The 18,552-nt window shown below is 37.5% G+C and overlaps 1 protein-coding gene and 1 non-coding gene across 7 annotated transcripts in view; both read left to right on the forward strand.

Moving 5' to 3' along the window:
• The window catches only part of CCAR1 (cell division cycle and apoptosis regulator 1), a 64,993-nt gene that overhangs the window by 17,610 nt on the left and 28,831 nt on the right, over nucleotides 1–18,552 (forward strand). For 4 of the 6 annotated variants that reach the window (XM_045877955.3, XM_045877956.3, XM_045877954.3 and 1 more), the window contains exons 5-15: nucleotides 1,055–1,087; nucleotides 4,693–4,886; nucleotides 5,767–5,881; nucleotides 5,996–6,188; nucleotides 11,015–11,144; nucleotides 11,623–11,784; nucleotides 14,371–14,596; nucleotides 15,188–15,301; nucleotides 15,888–16,054; nucleotides 16,788–16,998; nucleotides 17,816–17,899. In XM_045877955.3, the coding sequence (XP_045733911.1) occupies nucleotides 1,055–1,087; nucleotides 4,693–4,886; nucleotides 5,767–5,881; nucleotides 5,996–6,188; nucleotides 11,015–11,144; nucleotides 11,623–11,784; nucleotides 14,371–14,596; nucleotides 15,188–15,301; nucleotides 15,888–16,054; nucleotides 16,788–16,998; nucleotides 17,816–17,899 (1,629 nt within the window). The remainder of the gene's footprint in view (nucleotides 1–1,054; nucleotides 1,088–4,692; nucleotides 4,887–5,766; nucleotides 5,882–5,995; nucleotides 6,189–11,014; nucleotides 11,145–11,622; nucleotides 11,785–14,370; nucleotides 14,597–15,187; nucleotides 15,302–15,887; nucleotides 16,055–16,787; nucleotides 16,999–17,815; nucleotides 17,900–18,552) is intronic. The other 2 variants (XM_064594720.1, XM_045877958.3) reach the window with 2 other exon arrangements.
• On the forward strand, nucleotides 15,692–15,756 carry LOC123847280 (small nucleolar RNA SNORD98). Its single transcript, XR_006791518.1, has one exon. It is a non-coding gene; the product is annotated as a small nucleolar RNA SNORD98 (small nucleolar RNA).

An 18,552-nucleotide genomic window follows, 5' to 3' on the forward strand; every position in this document is an offset into this window, starting at 1 on the left:
CCCATTCTTTAATTGGATTGTTTGATTCTTGGTGTAAGATTTTGTGTGTTCTTTATATATTTTGTGTATTAACCCCTTATCGAATATATCATTTAGAGTGCCAATGATTTTTTCTTTCCAATGATATTTCTGTAGCATGGTGACCAACATGTCAATAATAGAAATTTTCCCATCTAAGGACTTAAGGTTTTTGTTGTGTGTGTGTGTTTTTGTTTTGGGTTTTTTGGGTGTTATTCCTATGAAATAAGATAAAAGACAATTTCTTTATTGGATGTGTTAGTTTTTTTTGTTTTGTTTTGTTTTTAAAGATTTTATGTTTAGGGGCACCTGAGAGGCTCAGTCAGTTAAGCGTCTGCCTTCAGCTCAGGTCATGATCCCAGGGTCCTGGGATTGAGTCCCGCATCGGGCTCTGCAGCAGGGAGCCTGCTTCTCCCTCTCCCTCTGCCTGCGCTCTCCCTACTTGTGGGCTCTCTCTCTCTCTCTTGCTCTCTGTGTCTCTCAAATGAATAAATAAAATCTTAAAAAAATAAAAGATACTATGTTTAGTAATCTCTGCACCCAACGTGGGGCTCAAACTTAGAACACTGAGATCAGTAGTTGCATGCTCTACTGACTGAGCCAGCCAGGTGCCCCATTGAGTAAGTTATACATCAGGTCTGTAATTAGAAATAGTTGCAGGAAATCTTAATACCTATTGACTTCTGTTATTTTTCACCATATTTCTTTTTTTTTTTTTTTTAAAGATTTTATTTATTTATTTGAGAGAGAGAATGAGAGAGAGAGCACATGAGAGGGGGGAGGGTCAGAGGGAGAAGCAGACTCCCTGCCGAGCAGGGAGCCCGATGTGGGACTCGATCCCGGGACTCCAGGATCATGACCTGAGCCGAAGGCAGTCGCTTAACCGACTGAGCCACCCAGGCGCCCTCACCGTATTTCTTAATTAGAGATGAAGTACCCATTTAATAGAAATTTTTCTTTATAAGAGCATCTGTGAAATAATTTTGATTGATCCTTTTCTTTTTTCTTCCCTGTTTTTGTTTTTTTCTATTTTCAGTTACAGCAACCTCAGCAGACCCTTTTAACACAGGTTAGTTTGCCATTAATTTATTTCTTTTGGATATCTGAATGAGGAATAGACCAAAATTTTATTCCTATTCTAGTATTTCTTTCAGGGTTTGAAGATGAATATTGGTTGGATTTATATATTATTTTAAGAATATATGAAATAAAGATGGAATGCATGTTGTCATTTTGTCTTTTATGGTTTTTGATTGCAGATCCAGCTGTGATCTAGGTTGAATAAATATGAGGTCTTACTTTAAATGTAATTTTTTTTTAAAGATTTTATTCATTTATTTATTTGATAGGGAGGGAGAGGGGTAGAGGGAGAGAGAGAGAGAAGCAGTCTCTGCTGAGGAGGGAGCCCAATGCGGGGCCTGATCCCAGGACACTGGGATCATGACCTGAGCCTGAAGGCAGACGCTTAACCAACTGAGCCGCCCAGGTGTCCCTAGACTTGATTCTTATTTTAAACGTAATTCCTTTTTTTTTTTTTTTTTTAAGATTTTATTTATTTATTTGACAGAGACACAGCAAGAGAGGGAACACAAGCCGGGGGGAGTGGGAGAGGGAGAAGCAGGCTTCCTGCTGAGCAGAGCCTGATGTGGGCCTTGATCCCAGTACCCTGAGATCATGACCTGAGCCAAAGGCAGACGCTTAATGACTGAGCCATCCACGCGCCCCTAAACTTAATTCTTAATGCATTTTCATTGTAGCTAATATTTTTAGGAATTTTTTTTTTAACGTGTTATTTTATTTTATTTTTTTACCTGTTATATCATTTTAAGCTTGACCTTAGTAGGGTATTGTATTACATTATCAGTTTAAGTTTTCAGCAGCATTAAAAATTTTTGAACTTCAAGAAATACATACTTATTTGAGAGAGAGAGAGAGTGTGCATGGTAAAGAATAGAGGGAGAGGGACAAACAGACTCTGCACTTAGTGCAGAGCCTGATGTGGGGCTTGACCCTGAGACCATGACCTGAGCCAAAATCAAGTCGGAGGCTTAACCAACCAGCCACCCAGGCTCCCCCGTTTTTAAACTTAATGATACGTAGTGTTCCTTTAGGTTTGTGGACCACCTATAGTCTTTGTTGCATTTTTTTTTTTTCTTTTTAAAAATTATTTTAAAGTGTTAGAAACCAGGGTACATGGGTGACTCAGTCAAGGTTAACCATCTGACTTCACTCAGGTCATGATCTCTGGGTCCTGAGATCGAGATAAGGCTCCCTGCTGAGCATGGAGTCTGTCCCTCTCCCCCTCCCCGCCCACATTCATGCTCTGTCTCAAATAAATTAATAAAATCGTTAAAAATTAATAAAGTGTAAGAAACCATCACTGGTTTTTGAGCTATACAAAAATCACAAAATCATAAACTGTGGGCTGGATTTGGACCAAGGACCATGGTTCGCTGACTTAAAGTGAAATACTATGAAATGGATAAAAAGGAAGCAGAACCTGTAATAATAACTGGTGACAGTGATTATCCATGGATAGGGAATTAGGTAGTTGACGAACAGGAGTAGGGGAGAAGCTTTGTACTCTGTAATCTTTCATACCATTTTAGTCTTGAATCTGTTGTATTTGTAAAAAAAAACCAAAATGCACTTGAGAAGTCAGCCTTACTTTATTTTCATTAAGGAATCAAAATCAACTGACACTGGTCCTGAATTTTCAATCTTTAATAGTAGAATTTCCATACTAAGAAAAGCTATAAACATTAGTCTTTTCTTGGAATAGCATCCATAAATCATTATTGTCTTAGAATATTAAAGAAATTTCATGAGAAATAATTTTGTGGTCGTAGTCTGAGAAACGTAGGCTGAGAAATAGTCATACTATATATATGACTTGGCCTTTTTTGTTTAAATTACAGAAATTAAGAGACTTGCTTTATTGGGCAAGTATAAAACAAATTTGTCTTGAAGAGTCAGATGATTGTTCATTTCTAATTATTTTATTTCTATTTGTATATAGAAGTTTTAATCAGTAATATACTGTGCATGTCTGTGTCAGAAAAGATGAATGAAAGTGTTAACATTTTTTTTGTTCAGTGTTATGGAAAGATAATTGATCTGTAATATTGTATTAATATAAGGTATACAATATAGTTTGATTTATCTATGTATTGTGAAATGATGACCATAGTTTTTTTATTTTTTGTTTTTTTAAAGAATTTATTTATTTGACAGAGACACAGCAAGAGAGGGAACACAAGCAGGGGGAGTGGGAGAGGGAGAAGCAGGCTCCCCACTGAGCAGGGAGCCCGATGCAGGGCTCGATCCCAGGACCCTGGGATCATGACCTGAGCCGAAGGCAGGTGCTTAACGACTGAGCCACCCAGGCGCCCCATCATAATCAGTTTTTTTTAACATGAATCACCTCACATAGTTAAAAATTTTTTTCTGTTGAGAACTTTTAAGAGCTGTCAAATATACAATACTGTATTATAGTTACCATGCTGTACAGTACATCCATGGAACTTATTTATCTTATAACTAGAAGTTTGTGCTTTTTGACCAGTTTCACCCGTTTCTTCCTCCCTCCATACCCTTGGCAGTCACCAAGGTTCTGTTCTGTTTCTATAAATTTTTTGTTTTTTTAGATTTCACCTGTAAGTGAGATCATACATACTTGTCTTTCGCTGACTTATTTCACTTATATAGGACTTTCCTGAGTATTAGGCCACTATTGTTTTGAATTTCTAAGAGGGGACTGAAATTTACAGGTTTTTTTTTTTAAGTAATCTCTACTCCCAATGTGGGGCTTGAACCCAGAACCCCAAGATCAAGAGTTGCACACTCCACCAACTGAGCCAGCCAGGCACCCCCTAATATATGCAGTTATTTTTTTAAGGCGGGGTTGCACAGGAAGAGGGAGAGAGAGAATGAGAATCCTAAGCAGGCTCCATGCCTAGCACATGAGTCTGACGGGCTCGATCTCACAACCCTGAGAAATCATGAGTCTGATGCTTAACTGACTGAGCTACCTAGGCACCCCAATGTGCATTATTTAGAGAGTGTGTGTGCGTGCTCAAGCGTGAGGAGGAGCAGAGGGAGAGGGAGTAAGAAAGTCCCAAATGGACTCCCTGCTGAGTGCAGAGCCCAACACGGGGCTCGATTTCATGACCCTAGATCATGACCTGAGCCAAAATCAAGAGTTTGGACGCTCAGCCTGAGCCACCCAGGCGCACCTGCAGTATTCTTTTTTTTTTTTTAATTTTTATTTATTTGACAAAGAGAGAGACAGCGAGAGACGGAACACAAGCAGGGGGAGACGGCGTGGGAGAAACAGGCTTCCCGCAGAGCAGGGAACCCAATGCGGGGCTCGATCCCAGGACCCTGGGATCATGACCTGAGCTGAAGGCAGACGCTTAACGACTGAGCCACCCAGGCGCCCCCGCACCTGCAGTATTCTTAAAACTCATTTCACTATGGTGAACTTAATGTTGAGGTAGATTAAAAAAAAAAAAGGTTTTTTTCAGACTTGATTCTCATCTTCAAGGTGTACATGTGTATTTCCTAACTTTAAATAAGTTAATTTTACATTTTGAGTTAGTTTTGAGTGCTCATTTTTAATTTCTAGAGTATTTCAAAGCATTAGCTTGATTTGATCTTGATTTTGTTTTATAGCCAGCTGTTGCACTGCCTACAAGCCTTAGCCTGTCTACTCCTCAGCCTGCAGCACAGATAACTGTATCGTATCCAACACCAAGGTCCAGTCAGCAACAAACCCAGCCTCAGAAACAGCGTGTTTTTACAGGAGTGGTTACAAAACTACATGATACATTTGGATTTGTGGATGAAGATGTATTCTTTCAGCTTAGGTAACTTAATTAGGTGTTGGCAAATGCCTTCTTGTATTTAGCCTGAAATATATTGATAAGACCTAATTGTGGCATAGGATTGTGGTTTAGTTATTTTTTGTTTTAGTCACCTGGCTTGTATTATATTTGTATCTAGCCTTTTTTTCTGGAGAATATGAGTGAAGATATCTCTGGTTACTTAATAAAATAGTTACGGTGAATTCTTTATACATGTTTTATAGGAGTGAGTTAATTTTTCCAACTCTTCATGGGCAGACTTACAGTGAGAATAGAGATTGAAATAGTCATATGCCTTTTAAAATTTAATCTTTTGTTTGACATATTTAATGATGCTATGTACTAAAAAAGCATTTTTTAATTGAAAAATTAACGAGTAAGATTGAACGATTAATGACTGACATATTCAGAATAGTATTTTGTTAGTGTGATGGTGGTTGCATGAAAGATTTTCCTTGGATATTTCAACTGTGTTCCTAGTGAACTGCCTTAGAAAGACTTTATTTGGGAAATTAAATTTAACTATCATGAGAGTTTTCTAAAAATGGGTCTCCTGTGTTCCATCTGCATTTCTCTTACCACTCCACAGCCCAAAGGAAATCTTACTTTTGGGTTATAGAAGTTAGTACTGTAGAAGGAGGGACACAATATTGGGAGAATATGAGGTGCAAAGTTATTTCTTCCACTTCAAACCCTGTGTTTTTTAGGGAGGGTGAAACATGATCAGTTCTAAAATAAAATAAGTCTAGGAGGTATATTTACTTTTTAAAAGGGCTTTTTTTAGACTTCCATTTCAGATAGTTTACGTAAGGTAAAATACTACAAGTATACATTTTTTTTGGAAGAATCTCTTAATTGAATGTATATTTAACTTATTTTCCAGTGCTGTCAAAGGGAAAACCCCCCAAGTGGGTGACAGAGTATTGGTTGAAGCTACATATAATCCCAATATGCCTTTTAAATGGAATGCTCAAAGAATTCAGACGCTACCAAATCAGGTATATAAAATAACGGAGTTAGGTGTTATAGAAACTTGGTGATTCAGTTTACTAATTTTCAGAGTTTTTTCTTTCTCTTTAAAATTTTTATTTTATTTCTTTATTTTTATTAAGAATCAATCCCAAACTCAACCTTTACTGAAGACTCCTCCTGCTGTACTTCAGCCAATTGCACCACAGACGACGTTTGGTGTTCAGGCTCAGCCCCAACCCCAGTCCCTCCTGCAGGCCCAGATCTCAGCAGCTTCTATTACACCATTATTGCAGACTCAGCCACAGCCTTTATTACAGCAGCCACAGCAGAAAGGTATTACTTGCAGTGTGTCTTTTCTGTTTCAGACTAACACGTAACTTTTACAACTGTAGTTGTTAAAACAACGAGAATATGCTTTTTTAAAAAAGGCAAGGATTTCCAAAATACTTGAAAGGAGGTTTAAGTATCTTGTGCAGGCCACTTCTACTTACGTAGCTGTTTGGAAGTATTTTTATTTTATTGCTCTTATAGAAAGACATGCTCTTTGTGAACTTAAATGTCAATATTAATCCCCAGTCCCTTTATTGGTATCTTATCTGTAATGGAAGGAAATGTCATATAATCAACATTTTATTTATTTATTTATTTTTTTTTAAAAAGATTTTATTTATTTTTTTGAGAGAGAATGAGAGAGAGCGAGCACATGAGAGGGGGGAGGGTCAGAGGGAGAAGCAGACCCCCTGCTAAGCAAGGAGCCCGTTATGGAACTTGATCCCGGGACTCCAGGATCATGACCTGAGCCGAAGGCAGTCGCCCAACCAACTGAGCCACCCAGGCGCCCTTATTATTATTTTTTTAAGATTTATTTATTTAGGGGGGAGGGGAGGACAGGGAGAGAGAGAATCTACAAGCAGACTCCCCGCTGAGCAGGGAGCCCAACATGGGGCTCAATCCCAGGACCCTGAGATAATGACCTGAGCCAAAATCTAGAGTTGCCCACTTAACCGACTGGGCCAACCAGGTGCCCCTACACATAATATTTTATATATGTGTTGTCTGGTGATAGTACTTTAAATTATCCATTGAATTACAGTGCATGAAATAAATGAGCTGTATTTTACATTTTCCTGTGCAAATTAATTATTTGACATTGGGGACACTTTTTATTGAAGTATTAACAAGATAGCCTTGGCTTCACAGAAGCCTACTTTTTTTTTTTTTTTTAAAGATTTTATTTATTTATTTGAGAGAGAGAATGAGATAGAGAGAGAGAGAGCATGAGACAGGGGAGGGTCAGAGGGAGAAGCAGACTCCCTGCCGAGCAGGGAGCCCGATGCGGGACTCGATCCTGGGACTCCGGGATCATGACCTGAGCCGAAGGCAGTCGCTTAACCGACTGAGCCACCCAGGCGCCCGCCTACTTTTTTTTTTAAAGATTTTATTTATTTTGAGAGAGTGAGAGAGCGAGCATGAGGGTAGTAGGGAGAGGAAGAAGCAGACTTCCCGCCGAGCAGGGAGCCAGGTGCGGGGCTCGAACCCAGGACCCTGGGATCACGACCTGAGCTGAAGGCAGGCAGTCAGCCAACTGACCCACCAGGCACCCCAACAAAAGCCTAATTAATTGGCTTGTTGTTATTGTTTTTGGTAGGGTGGTTTTTTTTTTTTCTTTAATATATATATATTTTAGAGGAGAGAGAGAGTGCACAGGAGGAGGGGGAAGAGCAGAGGGGGAGGGAGAGGAGAGAAAGAAACTCAAGCAGATTCCGCCAAGCGTGTAGCCCAGTGTGAGGCTCCATCCCATGACCATGAGATCATGACGTGAGCCAAAATCAAGAGTCAGATGCTTAGTCAGCTGAGCCATGCAGGCACCCCTAATTAGTATTTTTTTTTTTTTTAAGATTTTATTTATTTGACAGAGACAGACACAGCGAGAGAGGGAGCACAAGCAGGGGGGTGGGAGAGGGAAAAGCAGGCTTCCCGCCGAGCAGGGAGCCCGATGCAGGGCTCAATCCCAGGACCCTGGGATCGTGACCTGAGCCGAAGGCAGACGCTCAACTAACTGAGCCACGCAGGCACCTGACTTATTTTTTCCCAACATTATGTTCTAAAAGTTTCTCATACTATTTTTTTTCTTTTAAAGATTTTATTTATTTGACAGAGAGACACAGGGAGAGAGGCAACACAAGCAGGGGGAGTGGGATCATGACTCGAGCTGAAGGCAGATGCTTAACGTCTGAGCCACCCAGGCACCCCTCTCATACTAGTTTTTCCATCTGGCTGATTCTTCATTTTCATTATTAGATAATATCACACATACGAATATTGTACAGTTTATCTGTTTTCTGGTAAACGTTAGGATTATTTCTAGTTTTTGGTTTCAGAGAATGCTGTTAAAAATGTCCTCTCATATGTGTCCAGGAGCATGTGCCCAGGTTTCTGTAGGACATACATATACCTTCAGGTGGAATTGCAAGGTCTGAGGGTTTGTGTAACTTAAACTTACTAGATAATGCCAGGGTGTTTTCAGTCTACTTGGTTCTTCCAAATATCTGCCCGGTAGTCCTGTGATTTCTTTTCTGTTTTTATTTATTTATTTATTTTCTAAAGATTTTAATTATTTATTTTCTAAAGATTTTAATTATTCATTTGTTAGAGCACAAGCAGGGGAAGCAGCAGGCAGAGGGAGAAGCAGGCTCCAGCTGAGCAAGGAGCCCTACATGGGGCTCAATCCCAGGACCCTGGGATCATGACCTGAGCCGAAGGCAGACCCTTAACTGACTCAGCCACCCAGGCATCCCTCTGTTTGTTTTTAAAGATTTTATTTAGGGGTGCCTGGGTGGCTCAGTTAAGCATCTGCCTTTCGCTTAGGTCGTGATCCCAGAGTCCTGGGATCAAGCCCCACATCAGGCTCTTTGCTTAACTTCTCCCTCTCTGCCTGCTACTCCCATGCTCGTGCACTCTCTCTGTCAAATAAATAATAAAAACTTAAAAAAAAAAAACAACTTAAAAAATTTCCATTGGCAGCTATGGATTCCTTTTCATAAGAGTTAGCTGTTTCTTTCCTCCCCACAATTTTTATCATGAAAATTTTCAAGCATACAAAAATGTTGAAAGAACAGTGAAGTGATCAGTTATATACTTACAACCTTGTAAAATTGTTAACATTTTATTATGTGTTTTGCCTGCTTACTTGTGTACAAATACATACAGTTTTTGCTTATTCCTTTGAAGTAGTTAGCAGACACTGGGATGTTTCACCCCTATATACTGAAGCATGTCCTTTCTAAAAGAGACCCATTTTTCTTTTCTTTCCTTTTCTTTTTTTTTTTTAAGATTTCATTTATTTAGGGTGCCTGGGTGGCTCAGATGGTTGGGCATCTGCCTTCGGCTCAGGGCATGATCCCAGGGTCTTGGGATCGAGTCCCACATTGGTTCCCTGCTCAGCAGGGAGCCTGCTTCTCCCTCTGCCTCTGTCTGTCTCTTATGAATAAATAAATAAAAAGCTTTAAAAAAAAATTTGACAAAGAGAGACAGACAGTGAGAGAGAGGGACACAAGCAAGGGGAGTGGGAGAGGGAGAAGCAGACTTCCTGTGGAGCAGGGAGCCTGATGTAGGGCTCCATCCCAGGACCCTGGGATCATAACCTGAGCTGAAGGCAGACGCTCAATGACTGAGCCACTTAGGTGCCCCGAGACCATTTTTCTATATAACTACAATCTATTATCACATCTAAGAAAAAGCATTTAAGTATTCTCAGTATATTCAAATCTCCCCATTTGTCTCCCCGAGGTCTTTGAAGGTTGTGTTTTGTTTCCTAAACAAAAAGTCAATCAGCTTTTATCCGTTGTGTTTGGTTATGTTATTTTAGGTTTTTTATTCTAGAATAGTTACCCACATTTTCTTTTCTTCAAATATTTATTTAAGAGAGAGTGCAGGGGTGGAGGGGGAGCCAGAGGGCAGAAGGAGAGGGAGAGAGAATCCCAAGGCAGACTCCCCACTGGTGGAAAGCCCGAGGCAGGGCCCTATCCCTGGACCCTGGGATTATGACTGGAGCTGAAATCAAGAGTTGGACACTCAACTGACTAAGCAACCCAGGTGCCCCAGTTTCCCGCTTTTTCTTCTTCCTTTACAACATTGACTTTTTTAAGAAATTGGGCTAGTTGTCCTGTAGATTCTTTTGGAATGTTGTATAATGGATTTGCCTTTATTCCTTGTGACAGTTTTATCTTGTTCCTCTATCTGCCATATAAACTATGAACCTAGTAGATAAGTCTAAAGGCTTTGGTAAGGGGTGCCTGGGTGGCTCCGTCAGTTAAGCATCAGTCTTCTGATTTAGGTTTCAGTGCATGATCTCAGGGTTGTTAGATTGAGTCCCCACATCAGGCTCCTTGCTGGGTGTGGAGCCTGCTTAAGATTTTCTTTCTTCCTCTCCTTCTGCCCCCCCCCCCTCCACCGCCCGGCTCACTTGTGCTCTCTCTCTCTCTCTCTCTCTTTTTTTTTTTTTAAGATTTTATTTATTTGCGCGAGAGAGATTGAGAGACAGCATGAGAGGGGGTAGGGTCAGAGGGAGAAGCAGACTCCCTGCTGAGCAGGGAGCCCAATGTGGGACTCGATCCCAGGACTCCAGGATCATGAACTGAGCCGAAGGCAGTCGCTTAACCAACTGAGCCACCCAGGCGCCCTGTGCTCTCTCTCTTAAAAAAAGAAAAAGAAAGGCGTTGGCCAGGACACCTTATAGGTGATGTTTTGTAATTTGTATTGCACATGTCAGATTCTTCCATTAATTGATGCTAAATTTCATAACTAGGTCAGAGTGGAGATCTCTCCATAATAAGGAGTTCTTTTTCTCTGTGGAACCTCTGGATGATAGTTTGGCACCCTGTGAATAACTTGTACAGCAGTCTTTGTACTCTCTGTGGATCAGGGATTTCAAACTATAGCCCTTTGATTTGGTCCATGGCCTGGTTTATATGGTGACTGAGCTATAAATGGCTTTTGCATTTTTAAATGATTACAAAAATATATACAAATATACAAGTGGTGTCTACTATTTGTTGGCCACGAAGCTTAAAACATCAGCCAGCTTTTTCTAGTTGTAAAACTTAACTGGGTAATGCTTTTATTTAAGTCAAAATATTTTTTGTGTGTGTCTTTTAAAGCTGGTTTATTGCAGCCTCCTGTTCGTATAGTTTCACAGCCACAACCAGCACGAAGATTAGATCCACCATCCAGATTTTCAGGAAGGAATGACAGAGGGGATCAAGTGCCTAACAGAAAAGATGACCGAAGGTATTTTTTTTTAAGTGTACTTTTTTTTTTTTTTTTTAAAGATTTTATTTATTTATTTGACAGAGAGAGACACAGCGAGAGAGGGAACACAAGCAGGGGGAGTGGGAGAGGGAGAAGCAGGCCTCCCGCTGAGCAGGGAGCCCGATACGGGGCTCGATCCCAGGACTCTGGGATCGTGACCTGAGCTGAAGGCAGACGCTTAATGACTGAGCCACCCAGACGCCCCTAAGTGTACTTTTTTTAAGTGTACTTTTTAAGTGTACCTTTGATGGTGGTGAAGGTGCACACTGTGAATGCATGTGATGCCACAAACTGTACATTTAAAAATGGTTAAATGGTGAGTTTGTGTTACACATACTGTACAACAGTTTTTAAGAAGTTGTTAAAATATATTAGCGAATCTTATATTATCTATTTTATTAAAAAACGGTTCAATAATGCCAGAAATATTAGTAATTTTAGAACATTTTGTTTTAAGTCGTGAAAGGGAGAGAGAACGACGTAGATCCAGAGAAAGATCTCCTCAGAGAAAACGTTCCCGGGAGAGATCTCCTCGAAGAGAGAGAGAACGATCACCTCGGAGAGTTCGACGTGTTGTTCCACGTTACACAGTTCAGTTTTCAAAATTTTCCTTAGATTGGTAAGTTCTTTTCCCCCCATTGTTTTATTGAATTACCAGTTTTATAATTTGTCTAATTTAGTAGAATGTTACAGAGATATTTTTCTTACAACTTTCATTCCTGACATTTACTTTATATAGGGCAGAAATGCAGTTTGAAGTAGGAGTGTATTTTCGTATATTCATCAAATCATTAAAGATAGTTACTGAAAAAGAGCCACTTGTGATCAACTTGTGTTTTTTTTTTTAATTTGTTTCTTAAAGTTAATCATTTAAGGTCCAGATTTATTGATAACTTTATTAAGTCCATGCGTAGTTCATTGTGTATGATGAAGTAATAACACAGCAGTGGACCAGTTATTTCAAGTTAGCTGTGACGATGTGGCATCATAGCAACATAGACCTTCATATACACTCACAGACATATATACATGTATATAAATACATTTTTCAGCCTTTGGAGTCAGAGTTAATAGGCAAGTTGACAAGAATTTCTTAGTTTCACCTGCAAAATGGAAATTTTATCAACTAGTAGAATTCCTAAGGTTAAATTAAGTTTGTGTATCTAAAGCACTTAATCCAGTCTGTGGCAGTTGTAGATACTCCATAATTAATGGTGGTGGTGGGATGTCATGGCCAGGTAGTAACTACAAAGTTGTAATTCATAAAAACGCAAATTGGTCAAATGACTGATTTAGTCTAAGGGAAGGGAGGAATTATCTAAAGGCCCTGGGATGGGACTGGCAATTGAATATAAGATAAATTAACAAATGGAGAAAACAAATTGACAATAAAATAAAAATGAATCATTAAAAGCAGTGTTTAAAGCTGTTTAGCATAGGAACAAATAACTGTGCGCTTCAGTCTCCTGAGGATATATTACTGTGTTTCAACGAAGAATAATAATATTGATAATACTGACCTGTCAGAAATTTAAATTTCTATATATTCAGTTCTAGGTTGAGTAAAACAGTGTAAACTTAAACTACTCAATGCCAAAAAAAATCTTTCTTAGGAACTTTGCTTAATTGTTAGATAGTTCATGTTCATTTAGTCATGTGGTCAAATGAGCAACTATTCTTCATTTATACTACTTTTCTTGTTACTCCTATTTACTTTTATCTAGATTGCATATATCAGAGAAACTTATTAGAACCAAAAACACTTCTCCAGTCCCAAATATATTAAATAGAGGAGCTCTGCTCTACTTTTGGGGAGAATTGTGATGAATAGGATATAAATTCAATAGCTATTTCTCTCCTTCCAGGTTAGACCTTCATAGTTTCATTTCATCACTTTGAAATAAATTCCTAGAACATCAGATCAACCCATTACAAATAAAAATCATTTGAAATTACTATACCTTTTCTCATCTATAGTTGTGGAAATCAAGATTGTTTTGTAGTAATGTGATTATAAGATACTGTACGCCAAGGCATGACTCATTTGTACATCCTTTGTTTTATTGTAGATTAAAATCCTACAGGGTAAAACACAACTTCAAAAATTCTAGAGATGGAAAACTAAGAAACTGTTATACAAACTGTCTATTTGAAACATTTCTTAAAAAATTCAAATAAGTATTTTTCAAATTTTCCTTATTTTGACAGCAGAATTTTATCCAAATAATGTATACTTATGTTAGCAACCATACCTGATGACAAGTTTGTCACTATATGTTTGTTATTTTTAGGCTTCAAATAAAAAGATACCCCTACAAATATATTAGGTCATAATTTATACCTTGTCTTTAGTTGTCTTTCAAAAAGACAGTGAAAAGAAAAATAATAAAAAAGATAATGTAGTTATCTTTTCATCTTACAAATTGTTGTTTTCCACTTTTTGTTACGCTTTTAATAGAAATCCTTTGTTCTTTTACCAGATTGATTTACCTTTGAGTTCCTTTTCTTTAAAAGCTCTGCTTCTTAGGAAAAAGGAAAGCATCCTTTAAAACAATCAGTATTTAAAAGGCAAGAAACTTACCCTCTTTACGTAATAATCCATCAGGTATGGATCGTAATCATTAACAGAGAGAGGTATGGAGGTGTTAGATAATCAAAAAACATTTAGATTTAGCTTTCATGTGGATTTTTGTGCTTAATTTTGAATGTAAATATGCTTGATATAGGATCTTACTATAAAATGAAGATTTATGTTTTTTACATTATATGAACCTAATTGAGGAGTACGCATCATTTGGTATCAATCTTGTCCCTTCTTTGTATCCATTCTATATGAATTATAATTTTCTAAAAAATTCGTAGTTTCAGCTGAGGTAGAACTGCTTTTTGTTCATATCTTCTCTGGAGCTGGCATTGAAGTTATTTCAGAGGGTCTCTAACGTATTTCAAGCTACACAGAAAACGCAAAGAAATGAAGGTAACACTTAGGTACCAGTTATTTATTTAAAGCTCTAAGTAGACAAATTTGAAAGTGAGGTTTCATATGGCTCTTTGCAAATCTATAGCTCATTAATAATTGATTCTGACCATTCTCAGCTGGCTTTTAACCATGTCAGCTTATATATTTAGATGTGGAATGGAGTGAATGTTCATATAATCTTTGATACTAAGGCCATTTATTCACTTACTTATGTCTGTTTTTCAGTCCTAGTTGTGACATGATGGAACTAAGGCGCCGTTATCAGAATTTATATATACCTAGTGACTTTTTTGATGCTCAGTTTACATGGGTGGATGCTTTCCCTTTGTCAAGACCATTTCAGCTGGGAAATTACTGCAATTTCTATGTAATGCACAGAGAAGTAGAGTCCTTAGAAAAAAATATGGCTATTCTTGATCCACCAGATGCTGACCATTTATACAGTGCAAAGGTTTGTATTCTGTGATATATAGCTAAAATTTCTGAGCAGTTACTCATATTAAGAGTGTATGTGGAATTAATCTCCTGGAAGTGGTTATGTTTAAGACCTGAATAGCTATTTTTTTTTTCCTTGTCTGCCTGATTCTGTTTTGGTTATTTAAGTAATTTAATTTAACCTCTTTGTCTTATCTCTTAAGCTGTAAAATTCATGGTTATTGTTTTAACATTTTGAAACTCATAAACGTGAAGATGAAGTTGATTTTATTGAATAGCTTTTTGGAATGTTCTGTGACTTCTGGTAGCCTCAGATAAAACGTAATGTTGGTGAATTCCCTATATGTTAGCCTTCAGGGTAACATTCAATATATTGCTTATGGTCGGTAGTTTTTGGCTATTATAGAACATTGATCAAAAAGCATTTCTTGACAAGTTAAAATTCTATCATTATAAAGTATCTAATACCATTTCTGCTGTAGCATTTTACTTTCCATTTTTATAAAAAAATTTTGGATATCTAATATGTAAGGATAATTAGTAGTGCTTCTCATTTTTTTACATTACTTTAGACTTTTGACAGGATTGAATTATTTGACTATAATAGGTAATGCTGATGGCTAGTCCTAGTATGGAAGATTTGTATCATAAGTCATGTGCTCTTGCTGAAGACCCACAAGAACTTCGAGATGGATTTCAACATCCTGCTAGACTTGTTAAGGTAAAATGAAACACTTATTTTAACTTCAGGTATATATTTGCTTTGCTTAGTTCTAACTCTGTGTGTGTGTGTGTGTCTACATATGTATATAAAATACATATATATATAATATATAAAATTAAAAATACTACATTTTTAACTTATTAACAACTAATTTTTGTATTGTTAAGGCACTCAAAATTTAATGATGAAGATTTTCTTTCAGTGAAGATTATGGCTATATCTTATTTGTATGTCACTAGTTCAGCTGTCATTTTGGTATTTTATGCTCGTAGGATAGTAAAATTTTAGTCGTATTGGATTTAGTATATTTTTGGATTCTTTTAAAGTGTGAATTATAGCTTGTTTCTTTAAAAAAATTCTTTATCTGAAGAAATATTTTAGAAGGATGAGTTATGATGTGTAAATCCTATTCCATTGCTGAAATGCAGTGTGGAACACGATGAACTGAACTCTTCCTTGACTGACAGATACCAGAGGTAGTAAAAATGATATTGGAAAGGTTTGTCCCTTTCCTTTTCAAGTATTTTATTTGTAATTTGACAAGTTGCATAACACATGTAAATGATTCTTTGTTTTGAATTAGTTTTTAGTGGGCATGAAAGGCAAGGATGAAGCCATGGCCATTGGAGGTCACTGGTCTCCTTCGTTGGATGGACCAGACCCAGAAAAAGACCCCTCTGTGTTGATTAAGACTGCTATTCGTTGTTGTAAGGCTCTGACAGGCATTGATCTAAGTGTATGCACGCAATGGTAAGTACCAATTCATTTCTTGATTAGAAATGTTTTTTCATAGTTTATATAGATGTTCTTATCTGTCAGCCTCCCCTCCCCCCTTATTTTAGCAACCTTGATCATGCAGGTAATCTCAAAGGAAAATCCCCATTTGTAGCAAAAGTTTATTTGGTGCCAAAAATGTTTGGGGGAAAAAGGATTTAAGAACTAATCAAAATAAACTGAACATTACTTAAATGTTTTGTTATGCTTTACTTCGGAAGTTGGATGTATGTTGAAAATATTTTTCATTTCATGCATAGCTGGAGAAGATCGTCAAGAGAGAACTTCATTTCATTATAATTCTTTTGTTATAAAATGATGTAGGTGCTGATTATTTTTGTTCAGCCATATTTTCTCTTGAGGCTTATTTGTCTTGTGTATTTTAGTGTATTTCTTGTGACTTAATTGAGAATATTCTTTTTTTAGCACATGAAATCTGAACAGCTATCCAGCTTCTTCAGGTATTCTCTAAAATATGGGTAGCTCTATAATCAAACTTGAAAATGCCTTGGGGAACATATTCTTTTAACCATAAAATATTGTACAAATGTACCAAAAGAGGAACTATGGCTTCTATAATTTTTTTTTCTTTAGACCAACCTCAAGTTCTTGCAGCAAAATTTCTTTACTTGATGTGCTACAAGTGAACTAGGGTCTTTAAAATGTATTTTAGAATTTTTTTTCCAACATGCTTCTTCCCTTGCAACAGGTACCGTTTTGCAGAGATTCGCTACCATCGCCCTGAGGAGACCCACAAGGGGCGTACAGTTCCAGCTCATGTGGAGACAGTGGTTTTATTTTTCCCGGATGTTTGGCATTGCCTTCCCACCCGCTCAGAGTGGGAAACCCTCTCCCGAGGATACAAGCAGCAGCTGGTCGAGAAGCTTCAGGGTGAACGCAAGGAGGCTGATGGAGAACAGGCACTGAACGCTAATCCCTTTTTCTATTTCCGCTTCTCACAGGCACAGGAACACAGGCACAAATGCACACCACACACTACATAACAAACACACATGGAGGAACATAACTGGTAACAGTGACTGGTAATCCAGCTTTCAGCAGTATAGTTGTATTTTCTTTTCTTTAAAAAAAAAATCTGTCTAGTATGCTAACTTTAAGAGTGCTGAGACCTCAAAGGAAAATAAGTTGTGCTTAAATTGCACAGAATTTTGTTTTTATCATAGGTCTAGTTGCTGGAATCTGGGACCAGTTGTTGAGCAAGATTCAGTATTAAGCCATTTTAAACATTTTGCCATTTTCTAAAATGTAAAAAATTTTCTCTTTCACGGTCATCAGTTCTAGTCATGGATATTTGAAATTGGACAACCACAAGTCTGAGAGATTTGACATTTCAGGCTATGTGGCATCGTCTTTGGTACATTTGAAAGGTCTGACTAAATCAGTCTTAACTTTGGGTGGCTTGAAAATTGGGGCAAGATCACACACTGTGTGGTTAGTGGAGACCGGCAGTGTTTGTGCATCCCTGATATCCTTTGTGTTGTAATTTATCACCCTTTTGTGTTTCACAGATCTGGCTTTGATTGGCTGATGAGTGTCTTTGTGATCAGTTAAAAGTGGTAGAATGTATGTACGTGGACTTGCCTAAATAATAACTTTAGGAGAAGACAATCTGAAACATTTGTGACCTTGCACAGATCAGCAACAGACTTTTAAAAATAAATTACTTTTATTTTAAGGTTTCAGAATAGTAATTATGTTCTTAACTTTGTATATCAGGATGAAGAAGAGAAAGATGATGGTGAAGCTAAAGAAATTTCTACTCCAACCCATTGGTCTAAACTTGATCCAAAGACAATGAAGGTAACTTTGAAATTTGAAATCTCTGACAAGAATAGAGAATGAGATCCGTGTTTTATCATAAAAAACCACTAAAAATAAAGTCAACTGAATACATATTCTGTATTTATACCTGTGTGTATAATTATTAAATAAAGGTTGACTTTATAAATCAGTGCAGCCTATATCTGTCGAGTGTAATATACAAGTGCATGTAGTATGAGTAGCATCATTTTTTGATTGGGGAACTGAGCAAGAAGGCAGAATTTCTGCACTTAAGTAATTTAAATTCAAGGAAAAGGGAAGAAACAGGAAAAAGATTATCAAGATTACTTTAGTTTTTGAAATAATATTTAAAAAGTAGGTTGATACACATCTGAACTGGGAAAGAATAATTTAAAAGCCTCTTTTGAAAATCATTGGTTAAGCTGTACTAGTTTTTCTTTGGTCCCCAATGTCTTTGGACTGATTATCATTCTATACTTTTTCGTTTCTGGGCTTATAATGTGAATGTAGATCCATAGAATTCTACGTGTGTACATTCTACATAGATCAGAAGATCACTAGCTTTTGCAGCCTGTTACTTTTAACACATAAAAGCTGACCTTTTGGTTAACTTTTGTCAGCAAAAAACCCATTTTCTTCCTTCTTATGAAACTGTAGTTTTTTAACCCACA

This window comes from Mirounga angustirostris, unplaced genomic scaffold (genome assembly GCF_029215605.1).
Source record: "Mirounga angustirostris isolate CCGP_5_RB_7025 unplaced genomic scaffold, mMirAng1.0.hap1 SCAF_6, whole genome shotgun sequence".
Taxonomy (NCBI): Eukaryota; Metazoa; Chordata; class Mammalia; order Carnivora; family Phocidae; genus Mirounga; species Mirounga angustirostris.